Source organism: Tyto alba, unplaced genomic scaffold (assembly GCF_018691265.1).
Source record: "Tyto alba isolate M040663 unplaced genomic scaffold, T.alba_DEE_v4.0 Super-Scaffold_7, whole genome shotgun sequence".
Classification (NCBI taxonomy): Eukaryota; Metazoa; Chordata; class Aves; order Strigiformes; family Tytonidae; genus Tyto; species Tyto alba.
In genome coordinates this window covers 25,980,109-26,002,587 of record NW_024881328.1, presented here as the reverse complement: position 1 = coordinate 26,002,587, position 22,479 = coordinate 25,980,109, and the positions used below count along the sequence as shown (strand labels likewise).

General features: G+C 36.4%; 1 protein-coding gene across 1 annotated transcript in view; it reads right to left on the bottom strand.

The window, feature by feature from the left end:
- Nucleotides 1-1,515: 1,515 nt before the first annotated feature.
- Nucleotides 1,516-22,479, bottom strand: part of AGPS (alkylglycerone phosphate synthase) — a 52,544-nt gene continuing 31,580 nt past the window's right edge. Inside the window, exons 12-20 of the mRNA XM_042808573.1 lie at nucleotides 22,087-22,138; nucleotides 19,708-19,784; nucleotides 17,609-17,721; nucleotides 15,837-15,906; nucleotides 14,775-14,836; nucleotides 12,368-12,457; nucleotides 11,832-11,931; nucleotides 9,913-9,970; nucleotides 1,516-1,814 (exon numbers count right to left, since the gene is read on the bottom strand). Of these exons, the coding sequence (XP_042664507.1) occupies nucleotides 1,693-1,814; nucleotides 9,913-9,970; nucleotides 11,832-11,931; nucleotides 12,368-12,457; nucleotides 14,775-14,836; nucleotides 15,837-15,906; nucleotides 17,609-17,721; nucleotides 19,708-19,784; nucleotides 22,087-22,138 (744 nt within the window). The 3' untranslated portion in view covers nucleotides 1,516-1,692. The remainder of the gene's footprint in view (nucleotides 1,815-9,912; nucleotides 9,971-11,831; nucleotides 11,932-12,367; nucleotides 12,458-14,774; nucleotides 14,837-15,836; nucleotides 15,907-17,608; nucleotides 17,722-19,707; nucleotides 19,785-22,086; nucleotides 22,139-22,479) is intronic.

Below are 22,479 nucleotides of genomic sequence, written 5' to 3'. Positions count from 1 at the left end.
ACTCTTGGGGCTAGAAACAAAAATACGAGTTGATTTTTATCCTTAAATGTTGTGAAACAAAGACTATTCAAAATAAATCTAGCTGCATTGCAAATATCACATTAACATTGTTTTAGGAACTGCAGACCATAAAAAGTTCTCCCTACGTACCTTGACAGCATGTATTTTCATGTGATGTTTTGAGTGACCATGTTTTTTGATCATTTGAGAATTTAAATTAATCTTTAAACAAGTTCAAAGCCATCTGATATGCAGTATTTTTTCAAGCATTTTATACTGTTTTTGGTATATTACCAAAACTGAGAACTAATTAGACTGTATTCTAAAATAGTTTAAAAACAAAAATGCAATTTTTTTCTTTTTCTCCTCATTAAGGGCACTACCAATACAAAAGGTGTCCAAACTGACACTAAAGCTGTGAAGCAGTTGGCTAGAGAGACAGTGTCCTCAAAGGATAGTCTGTATTTTTTCTATCCTATGCAGTCATATACATTAACTATCAAAAAGTTGGATAATTTGCTTTAAGAAAAGAACCCACCTTAAAAATGGATCATGAGTATTGACAAATACTTTTAGTTTGTTTTACTGATTAAGATTCAAGTTTCAGTGTAAAAATGCTTACTCTCATATGATACTCATCAAGAAAATATTTCGTTTTCTTAAAGTTAAATGGACAATTAAAATTGTGGCTACTAGTGAAATCAATAAATGATTCATAAAGGCCATAGGAAACTGTACAAAACTAAAATGGGAAATCTCACTTTCAGGATGACAGTATGTTGTCCATTTAAGTGTTTTATTAAACCGTTGAGACTGTTTCAAAAAACAGTGCTGGGCAGTTTCATTTGAATAGCCAAAACTTTTTTTTTTACTGAAAAAGATATTTTGCATCTCTGCAAAACAAACAAAACAGTAGCAAAAAACCATACACACTAGGACTGAAGTACAGATGAACGCAAAGTTTTGTTACAAACGTGTTTTCAACATACAGTGAGAAATGTCCATTGTACAAAACTTATAGTGACTGACCTACAATTAAGATTATCCCAGCAATGCAAATACAACTCAGCTCAATTGTGTAAGATTTTCCAGTAGTACTACTGTGGGATACTAGTGAGTTTTTAGAAGTAGTTTGACTTACATTCTCTTTTGATCAAAGCCTACATTTGTACTTCAAGTATTTGCTGGTTACACGTCTGTAACATACTTAATCCTTCAGTACAGTGAAGTACTCCTTGATGTTCTCTCATCTGTCTCTTAGCAGCTTTCCTTTAGCAAGAGGCTGGGTTGAGCAGCTGCTTCTGTAGAAAACACTGTTGTCAGTCTTTGTTCTCCTCGCAGGGGATGCTTTAGTAAGAAACATCTGGCAGTATCCAGCACTGAAAATACTGCCAGCTGTGTTGCCTAACCAAACTTGGAAAACCAAATTTGCATTTCCTGGTTGGTAATACACTTTGTGCCCAGTGGATTAAGAGTTTAGGAGCATTGTAAGTAAAAATCCATAAACATTAACAGTGATGTTTACACTTTATTGGGGGAAGAGGGAAGGGGGTGGCAAAAATCAGTGTAAGTTACTAGTTTTTAAAGTTTCGTCTAGGTTATATTTGATTACTGGGATATCAATACAATGAAAGTGGAGGAATTTCAACAGTAATATTGAAGAAGATTTAGTACATCATGTTGCGCAGGGCTTTATAAAAGATTTTTGTTTCCAAAGATGTTATTGGGGTCCACATATTCTTTAACAGATCTCAGCATTCCCAGACCAACATCAGAGATGCTCTCCTTCATCCAGCGCTTCCGCAATTTGCCTACTGGAAAAACAAAAACAAAGTGTTTCAATATATGGCAGGATTCTAGGAGCCAATCAATCTTGTAACCATGAATGAATAAACACTGTGTGATAAATGCTTTTATTCAAAAATGAGAAATGTTTTGCTTTATTTGATTTATTGAGCCCACCAGACTATCAAGCTCATTAAGCTCAGCATACTCCCAGAGGAAGACTGTGTTCCACACTGTCTACTTTCTTTAGAAACTATGAAATTTAGATGAAGCTTACGCTGAAATCACATGTTCTATTAAAATAGGGAAATTGGTAGTAAGTTTTAAAAAGCCACCAAACTAATTTTAAGTAGGAAACTGTAAAGATTACTAAAAAGCACTAAAAAGCAGAACCCCACACCTCTTCATTGCTTTGAAGTGAAAACATAAAACGTACTTAAAAGAGTATTGGTTTAAATAGCAAAAAATTGTTTTCTAAGAAGGCCTAAATCCTAGTTTTAAATTAACATAATACCTTATTTCACTCAAGAACTTTTACACAGGCTGGCAATTGCTCATACCATTACATAAGAGCTTAGTTTCCCATATAAAAATAGATATTCACAACATATACCAAATACAAAGCAAAGCTGAAACAGCAGCCATTTAAGAACTCATTTCACTAAAGTCTCACAATAGTCCTGTTAAATCGCCGAGTGTTCACATACTAATTAACCAAGTCATCAACTCTGATTTAACAGATTGTTCAAAATAAAGGACATTTTTTCATTAAACACACTACAGCATTTAACTTGTCATCCTGAAACACAATCCATTTGTCAGTATGATGTGATATAGTAAAGGTTTGAGAGACAGATGCTTTAAGAGTAGCTGAAGCTAAATTCAAGCCATCTTTTGTGCCCCATTCTCAGGGTAACCATCAAACTGCCATCAGAATAATAAATTACAGGGACACCTCTGGAGAACAGAGTATATTTGTTTATACCTTAAGGAATAGGAGCTAGTCACAATGCCTACTGAAAAAGCAAGTAATATGAGAAAGAATTAAATTTGCAGTTTGATAGAAAACAACTATTAGCAGTACGTGTATCAAGAGCGAAGAACATGACTGAAGGACAAAAGAATTTGTCATGTGGTAGGAACCGTGGTTATATTTTGCAACCCAGCTCAAGTAAAAAAATATCCCCATCTGTAAATATGCCATCACTACAGTTCGATTGTGAGCAAGCTGATGTAGTTGGAATTTTATCTGGGGAAACCTTAATACTACTGCTACAAAAAAATAATCACGGATGTGGCTTGACCATCACCTCAAGTCACTCAACACTGGCTCTTACACAAGCAGCTGAAGAACAGTCATTACCATTCTCAACTGTTATCTGTAATATAGTTTCAGTGAATGTGTCCTGTGGTTATGGATGTAATTGTCCTGAAAAGACTGCAAACAACTGCTTCAACAAGATGGAGCACATTAGAATCACAGCAGGATGCCCAACAGCTAGCATGCCTGCCTCTTACACCTCCAGTAATAATGCAATTCCACAAGGAACTGAACTACTGTCTGAGCAGCACCAAACAGTCGTTGCATATTTAATGAAGTTGCTCACCAAGTGCTGGAAAACAGAAGGTGCTTGGAGTGCATCATTAGTTCTGTCAAAGTGATAATTTACACATCTATCTTGTCAAATTTTCTATGGTTTATACTTTTGCAATAATAAATCTAACATACATTTGATTAGTGAACTGGAAAGAAAAAGCTGTACTACAGTTACCAGCAGTCCTTCACAAACATGTTCAGTGAAAAGATTTTAACCCCTTGATAACAGTAGGTTGAACCCCTGCTCCTACTGTTCATGTCAATAAGATATACGTGGATTCTTCAGCTACTCAAGTTTTCATATTAAAAAGTGTCGAAGCAATCAGTGCACTTAGAATTCTAAGCCGGTCCAGCTGATTAAATAGAAAATAGACCAAGTGAAGGAAAGGCTCTGTGCAGATGAGAGCACCACTTAGAAAAGCAATGTTTACATTTGTTCCACTTCAGGTTAGTGCTGCCCTGTAAGTACTCTGTTCCTCTTCCGTAGGACGATCGATCTAATTAGCTTCAAGGATGAGAAGGGAAAATGAAGAAAATGCCATGGTAGTTAGATGTAATTATTTTTATGTTCATGGTAAAAGGTGGCAAAGTTGCTTAACTCCACTCTAAGCCTTAGCCAAAGAACAGCTTTGGGCTCAATGAAGCCTTAACTTCCCTAACAAGAAAAGGTATCAATTAAGTCTGATCTTAACATGGACTAGAGAAAACCACCTTTCCATTCATAGCCTAGATAAAGTAGACCTCTTAGTTTTAGGCCTAGGTGATACCATTTATCTAAAACTGACGTAAGACAGTGCACAGAACCAGATTTTTATCTAAGCATCTACCTCCTACAGGCCCTCAGCCTGCTATACTTTTCTTAATTAAAAAAATGAGATCCTCTGAAAACACCCAATCTTGCATTTTAATTATCCAAGATGACATACAACAGCATTAGTTCTCAAGTTTTACAAGTGGCAAATGCCCTGTTTCTGAGGTGTGCTGAGCAGTCTAATGCCTTAAAACATTCATTACTAGGAAGCCAGAAGTCTTCAATCTGAAGCCCAGCCGATTACACAGAATACAAACATCCTAGCATGGCAGAGAGCCTACCTCACTTAACATACTTCAGACCATGAAGCCAAGAAGCTTGCTCAGTAGCAATTCTCAAAGACAGTCCAACACCAATTTTATTTTTGCAGTATTTTCAAGTTTTATCATTATTACAGTCCATGTATGAAAAACCTGTGAGCTAGCTAAGTGACTTTTTCCCAGTTCCAATATGTGCTGGTCAAGCCCTTAGCTGGTTTCATTAGAAAAGTTGTTCATGTTTCCAGTGCCCTTTAACCTGTTAGGGAGTAAAATACACTCTGTTGAAGTGCAACCACACTCTATGCTGCTCCTGCAGAACCCATCCTTTGAAAAAACCAAGCAAACATGCACCAACATTACATTCTTTGCCAAAAGTGACAACAGTTTCCCATGTGCATAGTTTTTCAAAGAGAAGTGCATTAGATGGATAGCACCTATCTGCTGGCCACAAAGAAGATAAAACAGGAGTACATCTCTCCTGGCTCATAAATAATCTGGATGGCTGCAAAAAAATCTAGCTGCTAAAGATGGAGCTAGCAAACAGCAGGCAGCAATTGGTCTTCTCACTTTTGGAATATAAAGTACTTGGGCACACATGAACAGTCTTGTAAGGGAAGTTTTAATATAGCTGATGGATCCCAGGAATAACTACACCCATGCAGAACAGATTTATAGCAATGCACGGTCCTGGTGGAAATAGGCTCTAGTGGCACTGTACATGGCTTTAGACTTCCTCTACTCCAGCCCTTTTAACTTAGAGATAGTTGTTGCAGAACAATAGCTTTGCAAAAGCACAAGTCGTAACAGGTCATAAAAAGGCTTAACAGGCCGTAAGAGGGATGGGACTCTTCCAGATATTGCATGCTCTTCCTGAAGCTGGTTATCTCTACAGAAAGCATCTCTCAGCTCTTCGGAATTGCTTAACAGGTCATTACTCTTCCAGAGAGAGCTCTGCAATACTGAAAGGTCAGTGCGTTAGCCTAACACTGTGGTAGCTCTGGAGTATATTGGACCAATGTACCTGAAGTCTACTACATAATGAACACTTACCATCATCGTAGCATCTTGCACATTTTCACTTGATATCTAAGCAACTTAAGTACTTTCAAGTTCCATGTTGAGGAATCAAAGTCCTTTGCATTTATTTGGTGGAAAAGGCACTGAAGATGACTATTGTATTACAACTTTCAACAGACCAAGAAGGAAAATACAACTGCATTATTTTATTTCACATAAGGTTACTCTGTGTAAGACAAACGTCACAGCTTAAGCAAGCTCTAGTTTTAAAATGAAAGTATGATCAGTCTCCAGTGCTTGACTTAAAGCTAAGACACTTTTCCTGTGTAGAAGAGAAAATGTGTTCAATTTCCCCCATAAGGGAATTTTATAATTCCAGATTTTGTAGTTTGTGTGGGTTAATTACTGCACATATTGCTTAAGCTACAGCCTCTTAATGATGCCAAACAGTTGCAATGAACTGCAATGTCAAACATGCAAGTGAATACAAATAAGGTGTGGAGATTTTATGGTTCGTTCTTGTTTTGGGATTTGGGGGGTGGGGGGGGGAAGGGGTAGGGTGGGGTAGTGTTTGTGGTGTGGGATTTTTTTTTGTTTTGTTTTGGTAGTTTGTTTGGTTTGGGTTTGGGGGGGGGTTGTTGTTTGTTTTGGGGGGTTGGGTTTTTTTGGTTTGTTTTGTTCTCCTACATAAATTGCCAGGAAATTGATACTATACCTAAATCTGTGGAGCCTGGGCTACCTGGTTAACCTTTATTCTAGTCAATCTGTCTAGAAAATGGAAAAAATTAGTTCTATTATGTTAAGTGGCTAAATGGGAGTATTTTCCTCAAACCCACTAGCTGATAATTGTTTCCTTAAGTAACCGGTTTTAGTTAAAACATTTCCTGCAAGGGAAGCAATCTATCATTAATTTTTACACTGTTCCTTAATTTTACATGGGTGCTTATCTTGGTAATACAGAAGGGATCAGGCCAAAATCCAGCCAGCTCCCTTCTGATGCTATACCCCGAAGGGGTTATAGTTGTATTTACACACCTGTCATACCTATTGATACTTCCTCAGCACGTTATTTTATGTATACAAAAAAAACATATATTTTATTAAACAGGAATTCAAGAATGCAAGGTGTGACATCATATGGGTGGTTTTAGGGCTTGCCCTAAATGATTAGAAGAATTGTTTATCTAAATTTAAACTTATATCTACAATAAATTGTCATTCCTACTGCTGCTTTTTAAATGCCGTGTCTAGAAGCTAACTGTGGCTCTATCAACCCTTACTTGCATGACTCAGTAGCCAGAAAAGCAGGATTGAAGGTGTGTTCAAAAATGTGCACTATTCCCTTCTAAGCGTAGGACATTGTCAAAGCCAAGTGAAAGCTATAATCAATGTGTAAAATCTCACATAGGAAGTGAAGGCAAGGGATGCTACAACTAGGATATCTAATTCCTGAATACTTTTCACAAACTTTTACTAAGTCACAGCTTATGTCATAGCATTAAAATGCTATGTTAAAAAAAGGCATAAGAAACCACTTCAAAGTCACATATTTAAAACTACTTTAAAACTACTAAAAAGCTTTTCAGCAGTTTGTTCACAGCAAATTTATCAAGAAACAGACCTAACATTTAGACAAGACTGCCAGGATCATAAAAAAATAATCTGATAACCTCCTCTATAAGGATCAATTTCTGACGCACTGGAGAATGGCTGAATTCCCCCGTCTAAGTACCCACCTGTATCCACTATGTATTTTGGTGTATTTTTATAGCAACACATATGCCTCAGTTTCTTCCTAAACATAAATTATTTTCATTACATAATCCAGCAACATCATCAAGTGTTAAATACTGATATTAAGCAGGAAAACCATTCCTGACACCAATTAGATTTAAATATTTGAGAGTCAAGAGTAAGAAAGACTTCAAAGAGACAATTTGATTAAAACAACAGTCATTTAAGTTGCAGTATCATAGAAGTGGTATCGAGATTTATAAAACCAAAAAAATCCGGACATTCTACCCCAAAATGCAAGTAATTGTTACATTGGAAGGATAAATTTATTACACAGATGTGTATGTCTAGCTTTGCTACAGTTTCTTGTGCCTGTGAGATGCTTGCTATACAAGGCTGGTATTGATACACTTTTGCAATTTCTGTGTTGGAATGTTGCTGTTCTTCTATATTGTAAGGTGTGATCTTTAATGTAATCCATTAACAAATAAAAGTTATGCTTCTTACAAGCTTTAAGTCTTAAAACTGATCAGTAGGGGATCTTTTCACAGTATTCCTACCTTTAGTGAGTCTTGCCTAAAAGTTACAATATTTTTCATTAGCCTGGAGGGATGTGAGAAGAGAAGAGATATTGAGATTAAAATAGAATCCAGAATAAAAGCCTTTCATAAGTTACTGTTCATGAAAGTATCGTTATTCCAGTTCCCACTGTGGATTGTAGCTATATGTTTACCTGCAGTTAGTACTTTGCCGGATGTAAAGTAATTTAGAGCTTTACACATCTCAAACTGTCATATTTGACCACTTCTTCACTCAAGGAGTGTATGAAGATTGACTTAAGCAGGCTTTGTATTTCCTATAGCCTCAAGTCCCAGACTACATCTGTTTTCTTTGATACACAAAACCAGAGTTAAAATAGCTCCATTTATCATAGTGTGATTGTAGGCAGGCAAACCATTCTGTCTGTTTCCAGATAGTGAAAACAACTGCTATTAATCACAATTACAAGACAAATACTAAAAGAAATTGCACCGGTATTTTCTTTTACTCCACACAATAGACCAGTTTTAGCAGTGGTAAGAGTGACAAGGTCCAAAGGTCAGTAAATAAAACTGATACTATTAGGCTAATTCTCAGCAGCACATCTAAGTACTGGAAAAAATGAATCTTGATTATAGTACACAATGAACCGCCAGAAAATATTTATCAGTATAAGAGGCAGTCACATATACAACAGGAGCATAAGTAGTCTAACAGAAACCAAGTTCTCCATATCTGTGGAGTCAGAAAGTTCAAGTGTGTAAGGGTTTGAAAATGCTACATATTTTTTTTCTCTTGTTCAACATATGCTGTATACAAGGTTTCATAGGGTGAAGGCAAATACATCCAAACATGTGACAAGCTCCAGCTGCATATAAGTTAATGAATGAAATGCTAGTCACAGTAAAATACAGCTGCCACAGCAGGTGAGAGCACAATAGTACATCAAGAGGGTAATTCCCCATCCCATGTGCAAGAATTGACTATACCACCATATTAAAGATTTAATCAGAGGACAATAAGCATATTAAACAAAAAAATACTGAAAATCTTTTCACTCATGTTATAATCACGTACACATCTTTCAATATCCTGATATTGCTAAACCAGAGACCGTTTCAGTTTCTATCACAAAGCTAGATGCCTGAAAACAACCCAAGAGAAAAGTTTCAAGTCCAGAATTCACCAGCTTCTGCCCTCCAGTTTTCTCCACGCAGAGCTTTTAGAATTACAAAATATATCTAGTTTTAAACCATTAGAGTTCCTCTTTGCTCTTATTTCTATGGCCAGACAGTGCCCCGAGAGAGTAGAGAGAAGAAATGCATTAAGTTAAGCAAATTCAAGCAGCTAGCTGCACAAATCAAACTGACTTCACAACAAGCCTCCCTGACATCTGAATTTACTGCATTATATAGGATACATGCAATCAAATTAGGCTATCTGAATATGTGAGAAAAGCATATGTAAAGCATCAGATATATGAAATATCACTTATACATGACACTGGTTCTCAAACCTAATACAAAAGCACAAAATAGTGTACAAAGAGGCTAGTACTAACTCAGGACAAGTCATTCCCAAACTTCAAGAGAGGAAACTGAATAATCAGAAGTTAGCAGACAGCAAGCCAGTAATATCAACACTTACATAACATCAATTATACAACAAATGGTAGACTGCAACACAGCCCAGTTTAAGTTACTAGCTCTTTTATGCAAATACTTTCACTAAGGGCTCTGGAATTAGGGCTAACAGCATTCACTTAGCCACAAGGGACTCCCATTTGAGGTCTCTGTAACTGAATATACCTCTGCACAAGGTTCAGTTGAAGTTGCTTAAGACAAATGATCAACTACATTTTCAAGTTCTCAGACAGCCTGCATACTTCCTATCCAAAGGTTTGAAGCTGGTGCTCATAAATACACTAACATTGTGTGACTTGATATCCAGCCAGCCAAGTCCAGGGACACTTCCCCCTAAAAGTCTGGCAAAGGAGTGGGAAGTTTCTAGAAAGAATGACAGGAGATCCTCTCCTCTCTTCCCCCCCCCCCCCCGAGTAATTTCAGTTAATGCCTGTGAAATACCTTGCAAAGTTCTATTACAAGCTATTTTATGTACTCATAAATATTTAGCAGTATCAGAGACTAATATTAGACTGAGAACATTACCTCCATGGTGATGTGAGAGACTTCCTCCATTGGCAAGTATTTCTTCTCTAGCAGCCCTCTGAATTGAGAAGATAAGGTATTTATTCAACAGCAAACGCACAAGATTTTTGTCTTCAGTGAAATGCTTGATATTGTATTCATTTACATAGGCGTATGAAAAGTGTCAGAATTAGGGTACACAATACAGATACACATTTTAGTTCAAGCCTGCAGATAAGTGGGAATTTTCCACATAAACTTCATCAAAGCCAAGACATTTCAAATAGCATCTGTTACAACAAATCTATTATTCCTGAATGAAATGAATGGATCACTTCCCCCTTGACAAAACTAAAACAGTCTAGTAGCTGGGATGCTCATCTGGAAGATGGTTAAGTGCCTACCGAAAAGGAAATTGCAATAAAGAGGTTTGAAAAACTAGCTCCCCAGAGTGATTCAAGATCCTTATTCAGACCAGAGTTTAGACCCAGATCTCCAAGATTCTGGTTGAGGAAATGAGGTATTTTACAACTGACAACCCTTTCATAGATGAAGTTTGTGGCAGAAAACAAAATTTAGATTTTTATATTAGAAATATGTGAACACTTTGAAGGCCTAGAATCTTCTTTTCCATCCAGCTCTGATTAAGAATAGTTAGACAGCTTAGAAGGTGTAACAAAGGAAGGTTTCCTAAGCACAAGCACTACATCTTTTTTCAGAAGTGTACTTTTTTGGGAATAAGGTATATAACCATACATATGTGGTTAGATATCTTTTCAGTCTGCCAGAGTGCATATACTTGGTTGGAAAACTCACTTTGTTAGGCTAAATTTAGTCACCCAAAATGGAAGACATGGATCCACATGATCACACTGCGAGCTAATTCTAATAAACAGTAGTATCTAAGTATTAATAAGGTTTCATTGAATAAGCACTCAAATATTACATTCTCCAAAGTCATAGATTCAACAGCACAGAAGCCTCAAAACTTGTAGATAAAGATTTGTATCTGCTTGCAAAGTTCAACATAAATTTCTAAAGAATAAGCATGAAAATAATATCCTAGTTAGAAATATAGCCTATTTCTCCACAGTCTTATTCGCAATTTTCTTGTGCTTAAGTTTGAGCACATAAAATGAAAGGTAGGATGAAAAGCAGTTTGCCGATAGTTCTTTTATGTATTATATCTTCAAAACAACAAGAATATTAGTTTCCCCTAACTAGGTAATTATAGTGTTTCACCAGCCAAAGTGTTAAAGCAGAGTTATTCCAGAGCTTTTTGGTAAGTGCCAAAGCAGCTTACAAATGGTCTAACACAGCAGACTGACCAGCGCTTATCTAGGCCCAAGCAGAAATAACCACAGCAGTTAATTCTCTGAAACAGCATGAGAGGGATCCTCACATTCATTATTCTCTATATGTAGCACTATTAATAAAGTATGATCTCAATAGTCTTAACATGTAATTTAAAGACTGAGTATTAACTGAAAGAGGTAGCTTTGTAACTAATGGAACTAAGGAAGTCTTGTTCCCCATGGATTTGGGTTTTATGCTTGATAGTTTCTGTCATCCAATCTCCAGTTCAAGCTTTCCTATACTTTAGCCATTCATCTACTGATGAATACTTTAGCCATTCATCTACTGATGAATACTTTAGCCATTCATCTACTGATGAATACTTTAGCCATTCATCTACTGATGAATACTTTACATAAGTATTCATTTACTAATGTCTATAATAGTCACCTGGTAGTCTTTCCTGTACTTGAGGCACTATTAGTATGCACCTTTTTCCCTAGCTGCTAATAAGCAACGCTTTATGAAGAGACTTTTGAGATCTTCCCTGCAAAATTCAGTTAGCTTGGCTAATGGGTTCAGCATATATTATAGGACATCAGCTTCTCCCCCTCCCCCTTAGCTATTTTTCTTGTATACATTACCTCAATTTGTTCATAGACATGAATAGGATCACTAATTCCTCGGTAGTTAAAGGCAAAGTAGAAGTACACACATGCACCTGCATCATAAGTCTGTGTCACCCTGTTGAAGAGAACTGCATTACAAACAAAGCTTTATGGTATTAAGCCAGCCACTATGTGACATGACACAACTCATTAGGTTACTCAACTTATTTAAAAGGGTAGCATCTTTTTTTGAAGTAGTTTTGTATCCTTTTTGCTCATACTTCATAAGTGACACAACGATATGACAGAGTTGAAGCTCTTAAGTCATTACACTTGACTTGTGAATAAGAAGAATAAGTGCCAAAACTAATCAAGCACTACTAATCCATTGGTATTACCCATTCTTCCATGTAATCCACTTGCAGGTAAGAGGAAGGTCAAGATTATTAGTGTTTTCAATATCATTAACAGATGCACTTTACCTACTAGCCAGCAAGTTTAATGACCTCTTCTCTAATTCTCTTACTAATCAAAGACTTGAGAAAAATTATTTAGGTTGTTGCATGGCTTACCTGCAGGTGGAAAGAGGAGCAAACTGAACACCCTTTTCTTTGCATTCTCTTACTATCCTTTCCTTCACATTCCTACAAAGGTCCAAAACCCTGTAACAGAAAACATTAAAATATAAAATCTTAGTGTCATTTTATACAGCTTCCTAAAAACCACAACTTTAGCATCTGTAATCTTATTTAAAAAGTATAATCTAATAAAACAGTGTCCTGGTTCGGGCTGGAATAGTGTTCCTGTTTGTTTTAGTAGCTGGAGGAGTGCTGCAGCACACTGAGACCCCAGGGGCTCCCCAGGTCCTAGTGCCCTCACCTGTGTGTGGGGGTGGGGGGAGCACAGATGGAGGGCTGAGCCGGGATTGGCTGATATTCCATGTCATGTGACATTATGCTCACCATATAAAGGCAGGAGAGGGCTGGGAGAGGCTGCCACTTCTGGGAGGGTGGCTGTGGGGCCTTTGTGTTTGGGATTGCTGGCTGGGAGCAGGTGGGTGTTGGTCAGCAGGTGTTGAGCAGCTGTATTGTACATTACCTGTTGATACTGCTGTCAGTGTATTATTCTGTTACTGTTATTAAACTGTTTTTATCTCAACCCGTGAGTCTCCCTTTGCCCCTCCGATTCCTTCCCCGTTCCCAAGTGGGGGGAGGGTGGGTGAGCGACTGTGTGGCATTTAGCTGCTGAGTAGGCTCAAACCACAACAAACAGATGATTGTCTTCTAGAACCAGTTTCAACTAGCTTTGATTTTGTTCTAAGAACAGTCCTCATCGAGACTTCACTAGTATTGCTTTTTCTGTATTGTTGAATAGCAAGTTTACTCTGAAGCAGAGTATATAGTGAAAGCTCTTTTCCATATGGAATAGAAGTCAAGAGTGTTCAACAGAAAACGAAGGTTACATACTTCTCTGTGTCTTTACTTTTCTCAGCAAAACAGCCTAGAATCTTGGCAAATTAGTTGACAAATACAGCTCTAGAAAGCTTGAGAACTCTCAGGCCTTGTATACTCTGCTAATACCATACCTTTGATATGTTGCAAGACCAAAACTGGACATATTCCAGCTGCCCACTAGTTTGTCAGCTTGAAATGTTACAGTTCTAATATCGCAATGAGCTATTAAACCTTGTCATAAGCCATTGCTTTTACTATTTTTTTCTTCTAGGGCAGACCCAGGTGCATCCAAAGTACTAGAACAATTGAAAGAAATCACTGTTTTCCAAATGACTATTTCTTCAGTTATATGTTGTCCAAAGGCTGCAGTGCTATACTGTACTATTCAGAATAACACATTTTACACAGATTTAAAACTACTTTACAGATTGACGGAAGTAATACAGAAGAGAAATTTATCTATTCAATGAATAAGCAAGTAGAGCTAAATCCAATTATCTTCAACCTGTCAGGAACAAGGTAACTGACTGATTTATGGAAAATTACATAGTTTTTGTGAGTCAAAGTAGAAAAAGGTTTCTTAAAGCATTTGCTTTTGTGAGGATAATTTTAAGTATTTTCTTAAATTCTTAGATAAAAAATTAATTCTCTCCTGAAATGAGGGAGAGGCAAAACTGTGACTGAACAGTTAGCACACTTCAAAAATCTATAAAGCTAAAGTAAAATAAAGAACAATTTTTCTTTAAAATTGTCCTAAAATTTCCACCACCCCTCTAAGATACTACACCAATTTTCAAAGCAGAGGCTGGAACTTACCACTGCCACTAAATTCAGTACCAAGGATACAGGCTCACTAGAGTAAGTCACACTTTGCACACTTTCTACTTTGCATTAACTACTGTAAAGCTTTGATTCAAATCACCTTAGATCCTGCTTAAGATGTTTCTGTCTTACCAAATGGACAGAAATATCCAAAATTATTTAATAAACTGTTGTGGTCATGTGTTTGTCAACCGTAGCTAACAGATAAAACAAGCTTAGCAAAGACATCTTAATTCTGGGCAAAATTTATCTTTTGGTTTTCATTTCCCTGCATTACTGGAGAAAGAAAAAAACTTAGTTAAATATACTTAAATAATTTTTTTGGATCTTCACTACAAACTTTTGTTTGAAATACATTGCTAATACCACATGTGTGGCTGCTCATCACACAATACAGTTATCACTATTGTCCACCTTCCTGAACTGGGCAATTTCAAGTCCTGAATCTGTTACAGTAAGCTAACCTAAGTAGAAATATTACTGAATGCTTGCATACATTGCATTTACAAAATCCTGATACATAATTTACTAGCAACTTTAGCAAGAACACACAGGTGCAAGACTTGAGGCACATCAGGGAGCCTCCAATACGCATAAGGCCTAAATTAAATTAAGTTTCCCCATGAGCAAGCATGCGGTAGAAATAATTTGAATGAAATCAAGTACAAGTTTTAAGTGATTCTAAAGAATAATCACAGTTTACCTATCCCAAGGAACAGATGTCTCAAATGATTCTCCTATTACATAGTAATCCAGGCCCAGGTCCTAATAAATAGAGAAAGGAAATTATCAGTAACATTCAGCATCAACATCTGGGATTCTAGTGTATGCTGCACAGCTAACCGTTGAGCAATTTTAGTAAGTTTCCGTGAGAAAAACCAGAAAGTCTATTTAGCAAAAACACCCACCTGTCCCAGTGACATTAGTTTATAATTTTGGAAATATGGTAGCTCTTCAAAGACACCTCAAACACTTTGATGTCACGGCTATAGTGAGACAACTTATCAGACTGTCAGTATGCCTACGCTAATCAAATATTTATCTCACTATAGCATCAAGCCAAAAGCCCCACTGTGCTAACCAATATAATACCCAGTACATATATTTATTTGGAATGCAATTCCTATCTAGATAGAATAAATAAAATCATTTTGCCCATTTTACATACAGACTGCTGAAATAAAGGGAAATTCAGTGATTTGTCCCTGACTATAAAAGCCAAATAAAATCTAGCACTCAGGACATGCATACTATGCTGAGAAAACCCAACAACCTCTCTCAAACAGCAAGACTAAAGTTCCTAAGAACACCTTGCAACAGTTCCAACTAAAGGTCCATATGTCCTGGAATTCTGATGTGAACCACAGCCATAAGCAGATGTCCAAAGAAGAGTAAGAGCCAGGTGAGCACGTGAGTATTTCAAGTACCCTCCCGGCCTCTGATTACATTCAACCTGCAGATTTATAAGCCTGATCTGGTTTATTTAGCAACTGCTAAGTGGATTCTTCAATCCAATTTTCTCTACCCTGTATTAGAAACTATTTTCTTAACAAGCACATAAATTAATGTTTTTATGGTGTTTTACAGATGTAGTTCCATGAGTAAACACTAGTCAGAAATAGAAGAGATACACCCTCTGGAAGAAGTTTCAGATATCATCCTAGACAACTCACATTTCATTTTCAGAGAAAGCATCTTCAAAAAGACATTTCTACGTTTTGTTATATTAACAGAAGATTCATCAGGCAGACAAAGGGTGACCTACCCGGAGGTAAGCAATGACAAATGTCAGCATATACCCTCTCTGTCCATTATCTTCTCCTGCTGCCAAGCCACTGCAATTAACAAGAATTTAATTAGCTTTTCAGCAAATAAATCACCAATTTCCAAAAAGAATTAAAAATTAATACTTTGATTATCAAACATATGTGCAAGTTTAGCTGTCTCCTAGCAGTGTTGCAATAGCTGCAAATAGTAGGTTCCCTTCTTCACTAGAAATGAAAAGTTACTTCAGACCAGACCATTAACTCTTTGCATTTCTCTTCGTTCCATAATCTGAAGAGAGATGAACAATAAAATCATATCAAATGTTCTTTTAAAATAACAGTCTTAAAAGTTCAAAAAATAGCAGGGAAAACAGAACTAGACATAGTATATCCCTGATGCTCATTTACAGGAATTTCTAAGTGTGTTGATTTGTGCACTTGTATGCTCACAGATCATGAGAGTAAGACTACTGCCTTAAGATTCCAAAAGTGTAAGTGATGTGAATGGATAAAAAAAAGACACAGTACTAAAAAGAAAAAGGAGGCCTGGCTTTCACTAGTCTATCATGTTAGGAGCATTACGAAAGTCTTTGTTTTTAACTATCATTTTCTAGGAACAAGAAAGTGCTATGTATCTGTAATCAGCCTTCCTAGAAGCTCCTATAAATCCCAAGGTGTGTATGTGGGGGGGAGGGGGGGGGAAAATCAAGACATCCTGAAGGACAGAATTAAAACATTTTAGACCACTAAACAGTTTAGCATTTTAGACCAGGTTAAACTATTAAAAACTTAACTAATAGCCTTAACTGAACAGCACAGACAGGACCATCTTCTAACAGATCCAACACAAAAGTTTCCCCACTCCCCGCTTATCAATACACCACCTTGAAATACCAAAATACAGAAGGATTCATAGCTGAAGCTTTTTCTTGTGCACAACATTAAAATAACTAAAATGCTTTTTTAAGATCAATAACAATGTTATTCTTATCACTGAATGTTAGCAAGCTGCTCACACAAAATATCACTTTTAGGTGGTAGAACAATGAAAACACAAATTTCAGAAGAATATAGCCTTGAAATCAATAAAACGGTAGTTATGTATATTTGAATAGTTGAGGCTAATACTAGCAAAAACTTTAAGGAAAAAGTATATTCCTGACAAATCACACTTTCAATGATGGTTTTCATCAATCACGCTTAATCAAAGCTGGACAGAGACTACCTGATGATTACTCAGTCTGCCACTCCAGTGAATGTTTTGTGTTCCTTTATAAGAACAGAAAACAGTCTGTGGGACAGAAATTCACTGCATTCTATCGGAACACAATCTCCTCTTTTAAACAAGCTCCTTGTATTCATATGTCTACATCAATTCTGTAAAGATTTAATATTACCCTTATGATTTTGTGTTCCAGTTCTGTAGTTAAAGTATAGAGAATCTAGTATTGCAAAACAAGCAGCTTCCATGCCTATAAGCAATTACCGGGGCTAGTTTCCATTTTAATAGCATCAATTCTATATTTAGTCAAATACATATTTTTCTGCAATAGGCAGACAGTTGAAGTTTTTCAGTAAAGTTACCTATTAAGAGTTAGCACAAGCCATATTTATCAAAAGGAACATTCAGTAGTTAATTGATTATTGCCACTTCAAACTAGTAAATTGAGAACCTATTCATACCGTAATCATTATAAAAATAAGGTAACCCTATTTTTTCCTGGACAGTTAGCTCCCAGCTTCATATGAAAAAGTTCTCTGAAAAACATACCCAAACTTGGTGGCAATATCATAGACTTGCTTTTCATGCTGAAGAACCTTCTCTCTGTCACCCTCAAAGAGCAAGGTAGCTACACACAATATGTTGGGATCAAATCCTTTAAACTGCAGAGAGAAAAATTTGCATTACATCATAGCCTATGTGGTAGAATACAAGCAACAAGTTTTTACTTTTCAAATACAGAGCATGTGCTCTAGTTAATATGTGTTGTTACAACTAAAATGAAAGATTAGGAAAAAAACATCTTTCAAAATTTTACTCCCTAAACAATTAAGAGTTTTCTTGACAGGACAAGCATTCACAAGTCCACTGAAACACAGATTATCTTTGTTACCTTTTTTCTCCTGCTAAAAAGCAGGCTCGACGTAACAGTTGTCTACCTACGCTGAAGAAAGAACAGGTCTTAAATGCTTTGAGCAGTAGGGAGACATTTATATTATATCAACTATTCCTGTATTAAAGCAGGAAAATGACTGATGACCATAAATGTCACTGCTCTCAATATAGTTGTATCAGCAGAGTGGCACGGAAAATCTCTATGCTGGGAAAAGAACTATGGAAAGAAAATAACTTCTAAACTTGTAGCAGGGAACATATCCCATTGGAAATGGGGAGAACACTATTAAAGGTTTAATAGTAATGCAGTGAGGCTGTCTGTATGGCTTTGTTTCAGGAGTAACAGTCAAGAGTCATATCTTTGCAACTGGTCCAAAAAGAGCCTTACTTATTTTCTACATATCTTTTTTTATTATTAATTAGCTCTATTGAACTACCACTACTAAGCAGGTTTCAGATGGAATGGAGATTAGAGTAGCAAATAAAGTTTAATAAAGTTTTACCCTTTTGTAATTGTGAAAAAGGTTATTATTTAGTACATATTCTTAATTGCTGGTCAATATATATAATATTTTCTTAAAGCCTTTACCTTTCCAGTGGCGTTCACCTCTACTCTCTACTCTGCTTGTGGTTAACTCATTACTTAAGCACCAAGCAAGGTTATATGAAGTTACATTAATAGTCAAGAAACTGAAATTCATCCTTTACATGCAATAGCTACACTGAGAAAAATCCCAGTTAGCTGCTATTCTTTTTATTATTCTCTTAACTGAATAGATTAACTGTACTGGAAGTTAACTAAAGGTACTAAGAGGGTCCAAAATAAAACAGCAAGGAGACAAAGTATCTTAGGGTGGCTCAGTCCTCCAGCCAATGAACTCAAATCTGTATGGTGAGCCCCAGTCAGAGGGAAGGCAAAATTTTGGGGCTCTCTAAACCCAATAGGTATGCCCTAGCAAAAGAAGTCCCCATACACATGACATTTTCTACTTCAGTAGCACAAGAAGCAGCAGAATCAACACTAGCCACTGTCTCTCAAGTTAGCCTACTCCTTGAAAACTCAGTGTTGTCAGATCAGGATGGCATGTTTACCCCCTGACAGTTATCTAAATCCAGGATAATGCAATTTTCTATATTTGAATATCCATATTTGCAGGAACTCTCTAGTTAGCTAATGTGGAAGAAAAAGTCAGTAACATAATAAATTATTTAATACAAAAACCTAGGTGAAGTAATTTTAGCACCAGATGATTCTGTATTAAAAAGGATATTCATTGAGATGAATTCCAGAAAGACAAAAAAGCCAATCTATATGAGCAATTCAAGACAAATATCTTAAGGTTCTCCCAAAATTCTATTTCATTGTAATAACAAAATAGATCATGCCTTGACAAAAAATCTGAGAAAAGGAAAAGGTAAAGTGTTAGTCTCACTCCATCAGTATTAACTTATGATCAGTGGTCTGCAAGCTAAATAAATTGGTTCCAGTCTTGCTCTGTGACTGACTCACTGTTAGACAAGGCACATTAATCTCATCTACAGATATGACCAGTGAGAACAGCTCTCATGGAATAACTCCTCAAACAGTTAATTTCATTTTGGATTAAACAACCTCAGGAATCTCTAGTTATCTGATACTACAATGTAGTATCTGTTACACTCAAACTCAGCTGCATTAGAAACAGTATACCAAAAAAATCTTGAATTTTATGAAAAGTATGCAGTTCCATACAGTATTAAGCCCCCAAAGTTACCTTTGTGATGTAGAATTTTTTCAGTCCATCCAAAAATGATGTAAAAATTGAAGCAACTTGTGGTTTAAGAGCATGACCTTTGACAAGAAGTGGAAAAATGTGTGTTAAGGCAAACAGTGCTCTTAAAATTCCGACTGCAATGGACAAAAAAAAGATAGCTTGGTAGTCAAAGCTGCAAGAATCACTTAGAGCACTTTGATCATCATAACTGAAGAAAATTCTCTCTACTCGTTTAGAAGATGATTCAAGAAAAGTTTTTTACTAAAGAGGCATACATATGACTGTGCACAAATATTTCTTTTGAAACATTAAGGCTGCCCTAGTTTAGATCTTCACAAGCATATGGCACATGGAAAATTTTAAAAGAGCACTTCATTAATTTTTACACTACAAAACTAAGCAAAATCAGTGACCTCTTTTTTAAGTTATGCCAAAACCACCAAAACCAATAGCCAAAATTGGTGCAAGTTAGGAGTTAAGCAATTATTTCCTGAACAGTTATGTCACTTGTGCAAAATTTTCTACATAAAGCTAGTAATTGCTTCCTTAATCACATACGGGGAACTAAAATCACCAGGATATATAAATGGTATCTTGGAGTCTGTTAAATTAACATATCTGCCTCAGGACTGGGTTTAATTGAGATGAAAGTCTTTCACTGTTTGTTCCATCGTTTTCAGTCACAAGCAACTTCTGAACTCCCATTACTGCTTCACTTTAACAGTCTTGCATCTGGCCTACATGCTGTGAGCCCAATTCATAAAAAAAGTTATGCACCATTTACATGATACTTTGTGAAGTATTTCAGAAGGAAGTATTTCCTCCTGAATAAAGCCTGAACTTCAGCAATTTATTACTCTCCTTCCCTCCTCAGTAGAAGGGGACTTTCCCTGCAGATACAAACCCCAAGAAGTCCACCTCCAAGCACACAGAAAAGCACCAGTTAACAGAAGGACATGAATTTATTAAACCACAATCTATAAAAAATGATTGGATTTAAGCCTACTTAATAATGACTACAAGTTAAAATCTATATTGACACACTCGAAACTGTTTTGCAAGGAACTGTGTAAGTTGCAACCTCATATCAAAGCTAAAAAGTAGAAGAAATGTTTATTCAGTGTTGGGTTTAAAGCTTGTAACTGGTGAAACTTCTTCCCAATTAAGAAGAAAGAAAAATGCATCTGCTTTCTGTTGTACATGTCAGTGACCAAAAGCAAGAAGCAAGGCTTGCTGTATTCTCAGGTCTTACAAATCCCTGATTTCCTTGGTTTGAAAAACAAAGCTTAACTTTCTCAACACCATCATATTAATGCCACTTGAAGCCCAGATACATCACTGAGTCTTCTGTTCAAAAGGAGTCTCAGAAATTCTGACTTGTTCAACTGGTATTAGAATAAAGGTTTTCAAGGTCAGTCTCAGCTCACATTGTCATCGTCTGAGCACAATCAAAACAGCATGGTCTCAGCAAGACCTTAAAGTTCTGTAAGCTATTAGCTTTTGGGTAGTGGAACTTTGTGTTCTGGCTCAAGATACTCTTGAGGAGAACTTATCTTTTGTCAAATTTCCCGCAGTTTAAAGTGACAGCTTTCCCTAAGAATTGCTCAAAAATTACTGTCTGCATGTCTGACATTAACTTGTTCAAATACCTAAACAGGACTTTTAACAAAATCTTTGTGTTCAGTAATCTTCTAGTAGCTTCACTGGCTTCCTACGCTTAAGCTGTAGGCTTTAGTTCTATTTGCACAAAGTTATGGCATTTACTACATTTAAGATTCTTTTATAGATAGACAGCTCACTTTGGACAACTATGCCGTTGCTTATCTTCCACCCAAATGATCATTGCCACATCAGAATATTTTCAAAAAACCTGCTACTTCTAAGGAATCTGTATACTGCTTGTGATGCTTTTATGAAATTTAAAGGAATCAACCAACTTACCTTCAAAAGTGCCTGCATTCTGACTTTTTTCATACCCAACTTCTCATCACAATTCTTAAGAAAATGTTTTAAGTACTGTATTGCAAAACTATCACCTCCGCTCCTTTACAGTAAAACAGAGGAAGTGACTCCAGAATTTCAAACTATCCAGTAGACTATATGCCAGGAATGGAAAGGTAGCAAAAAACCACTTCATGTATTATTATGTAGAGCATGGTTCTTTACTGCCTGCTATAGTCGATACTGTTTTCCCATAGACAAAGACAGGCTTCTGTTTCAGAAAGTCCGCATTATGGCACTAACTGGAGTTTGAACTTTGGGTTCATTGCCTCTTTGTCTAGTTTTGAGCAAAAGAATTACCACCCAGAAGAGACTTAAACTACTAAAAATCAAATTCTCTGGAAACAGGTATTCATCCAGGAAGAGCTACATACTTACCAAACTGAAACTGTGCATTGTCGACAAGGCGAATTGATGCAGGAGCACATCTCTTGGGGACAAAGTTAGGGGAATGAGAGGGAGGAAGAATAAAAAGATTACGTAGTTTTGCTGAAATTCGTGACAATCAAATTTTCATTTAAAATAGCATACAAGAAAGCACACTTTGATACCAGAGGCCTGTGGCCATCAATATAATTGAAAAGGGGTTATTACAAGGTTGTTTTTACTTGAATAGCAACACCTATTAGATATGTCTAGATATAATGCATTAAGAATTTTCAGTTTAACCTCAAGCCAACACAGAAATAGTCCAAAATCTTTGGCCTTCAATTATTGAGTGTTTTTCTAAATTGCCATATGCACTAAAGATCCCATACTTGATTAGAATAT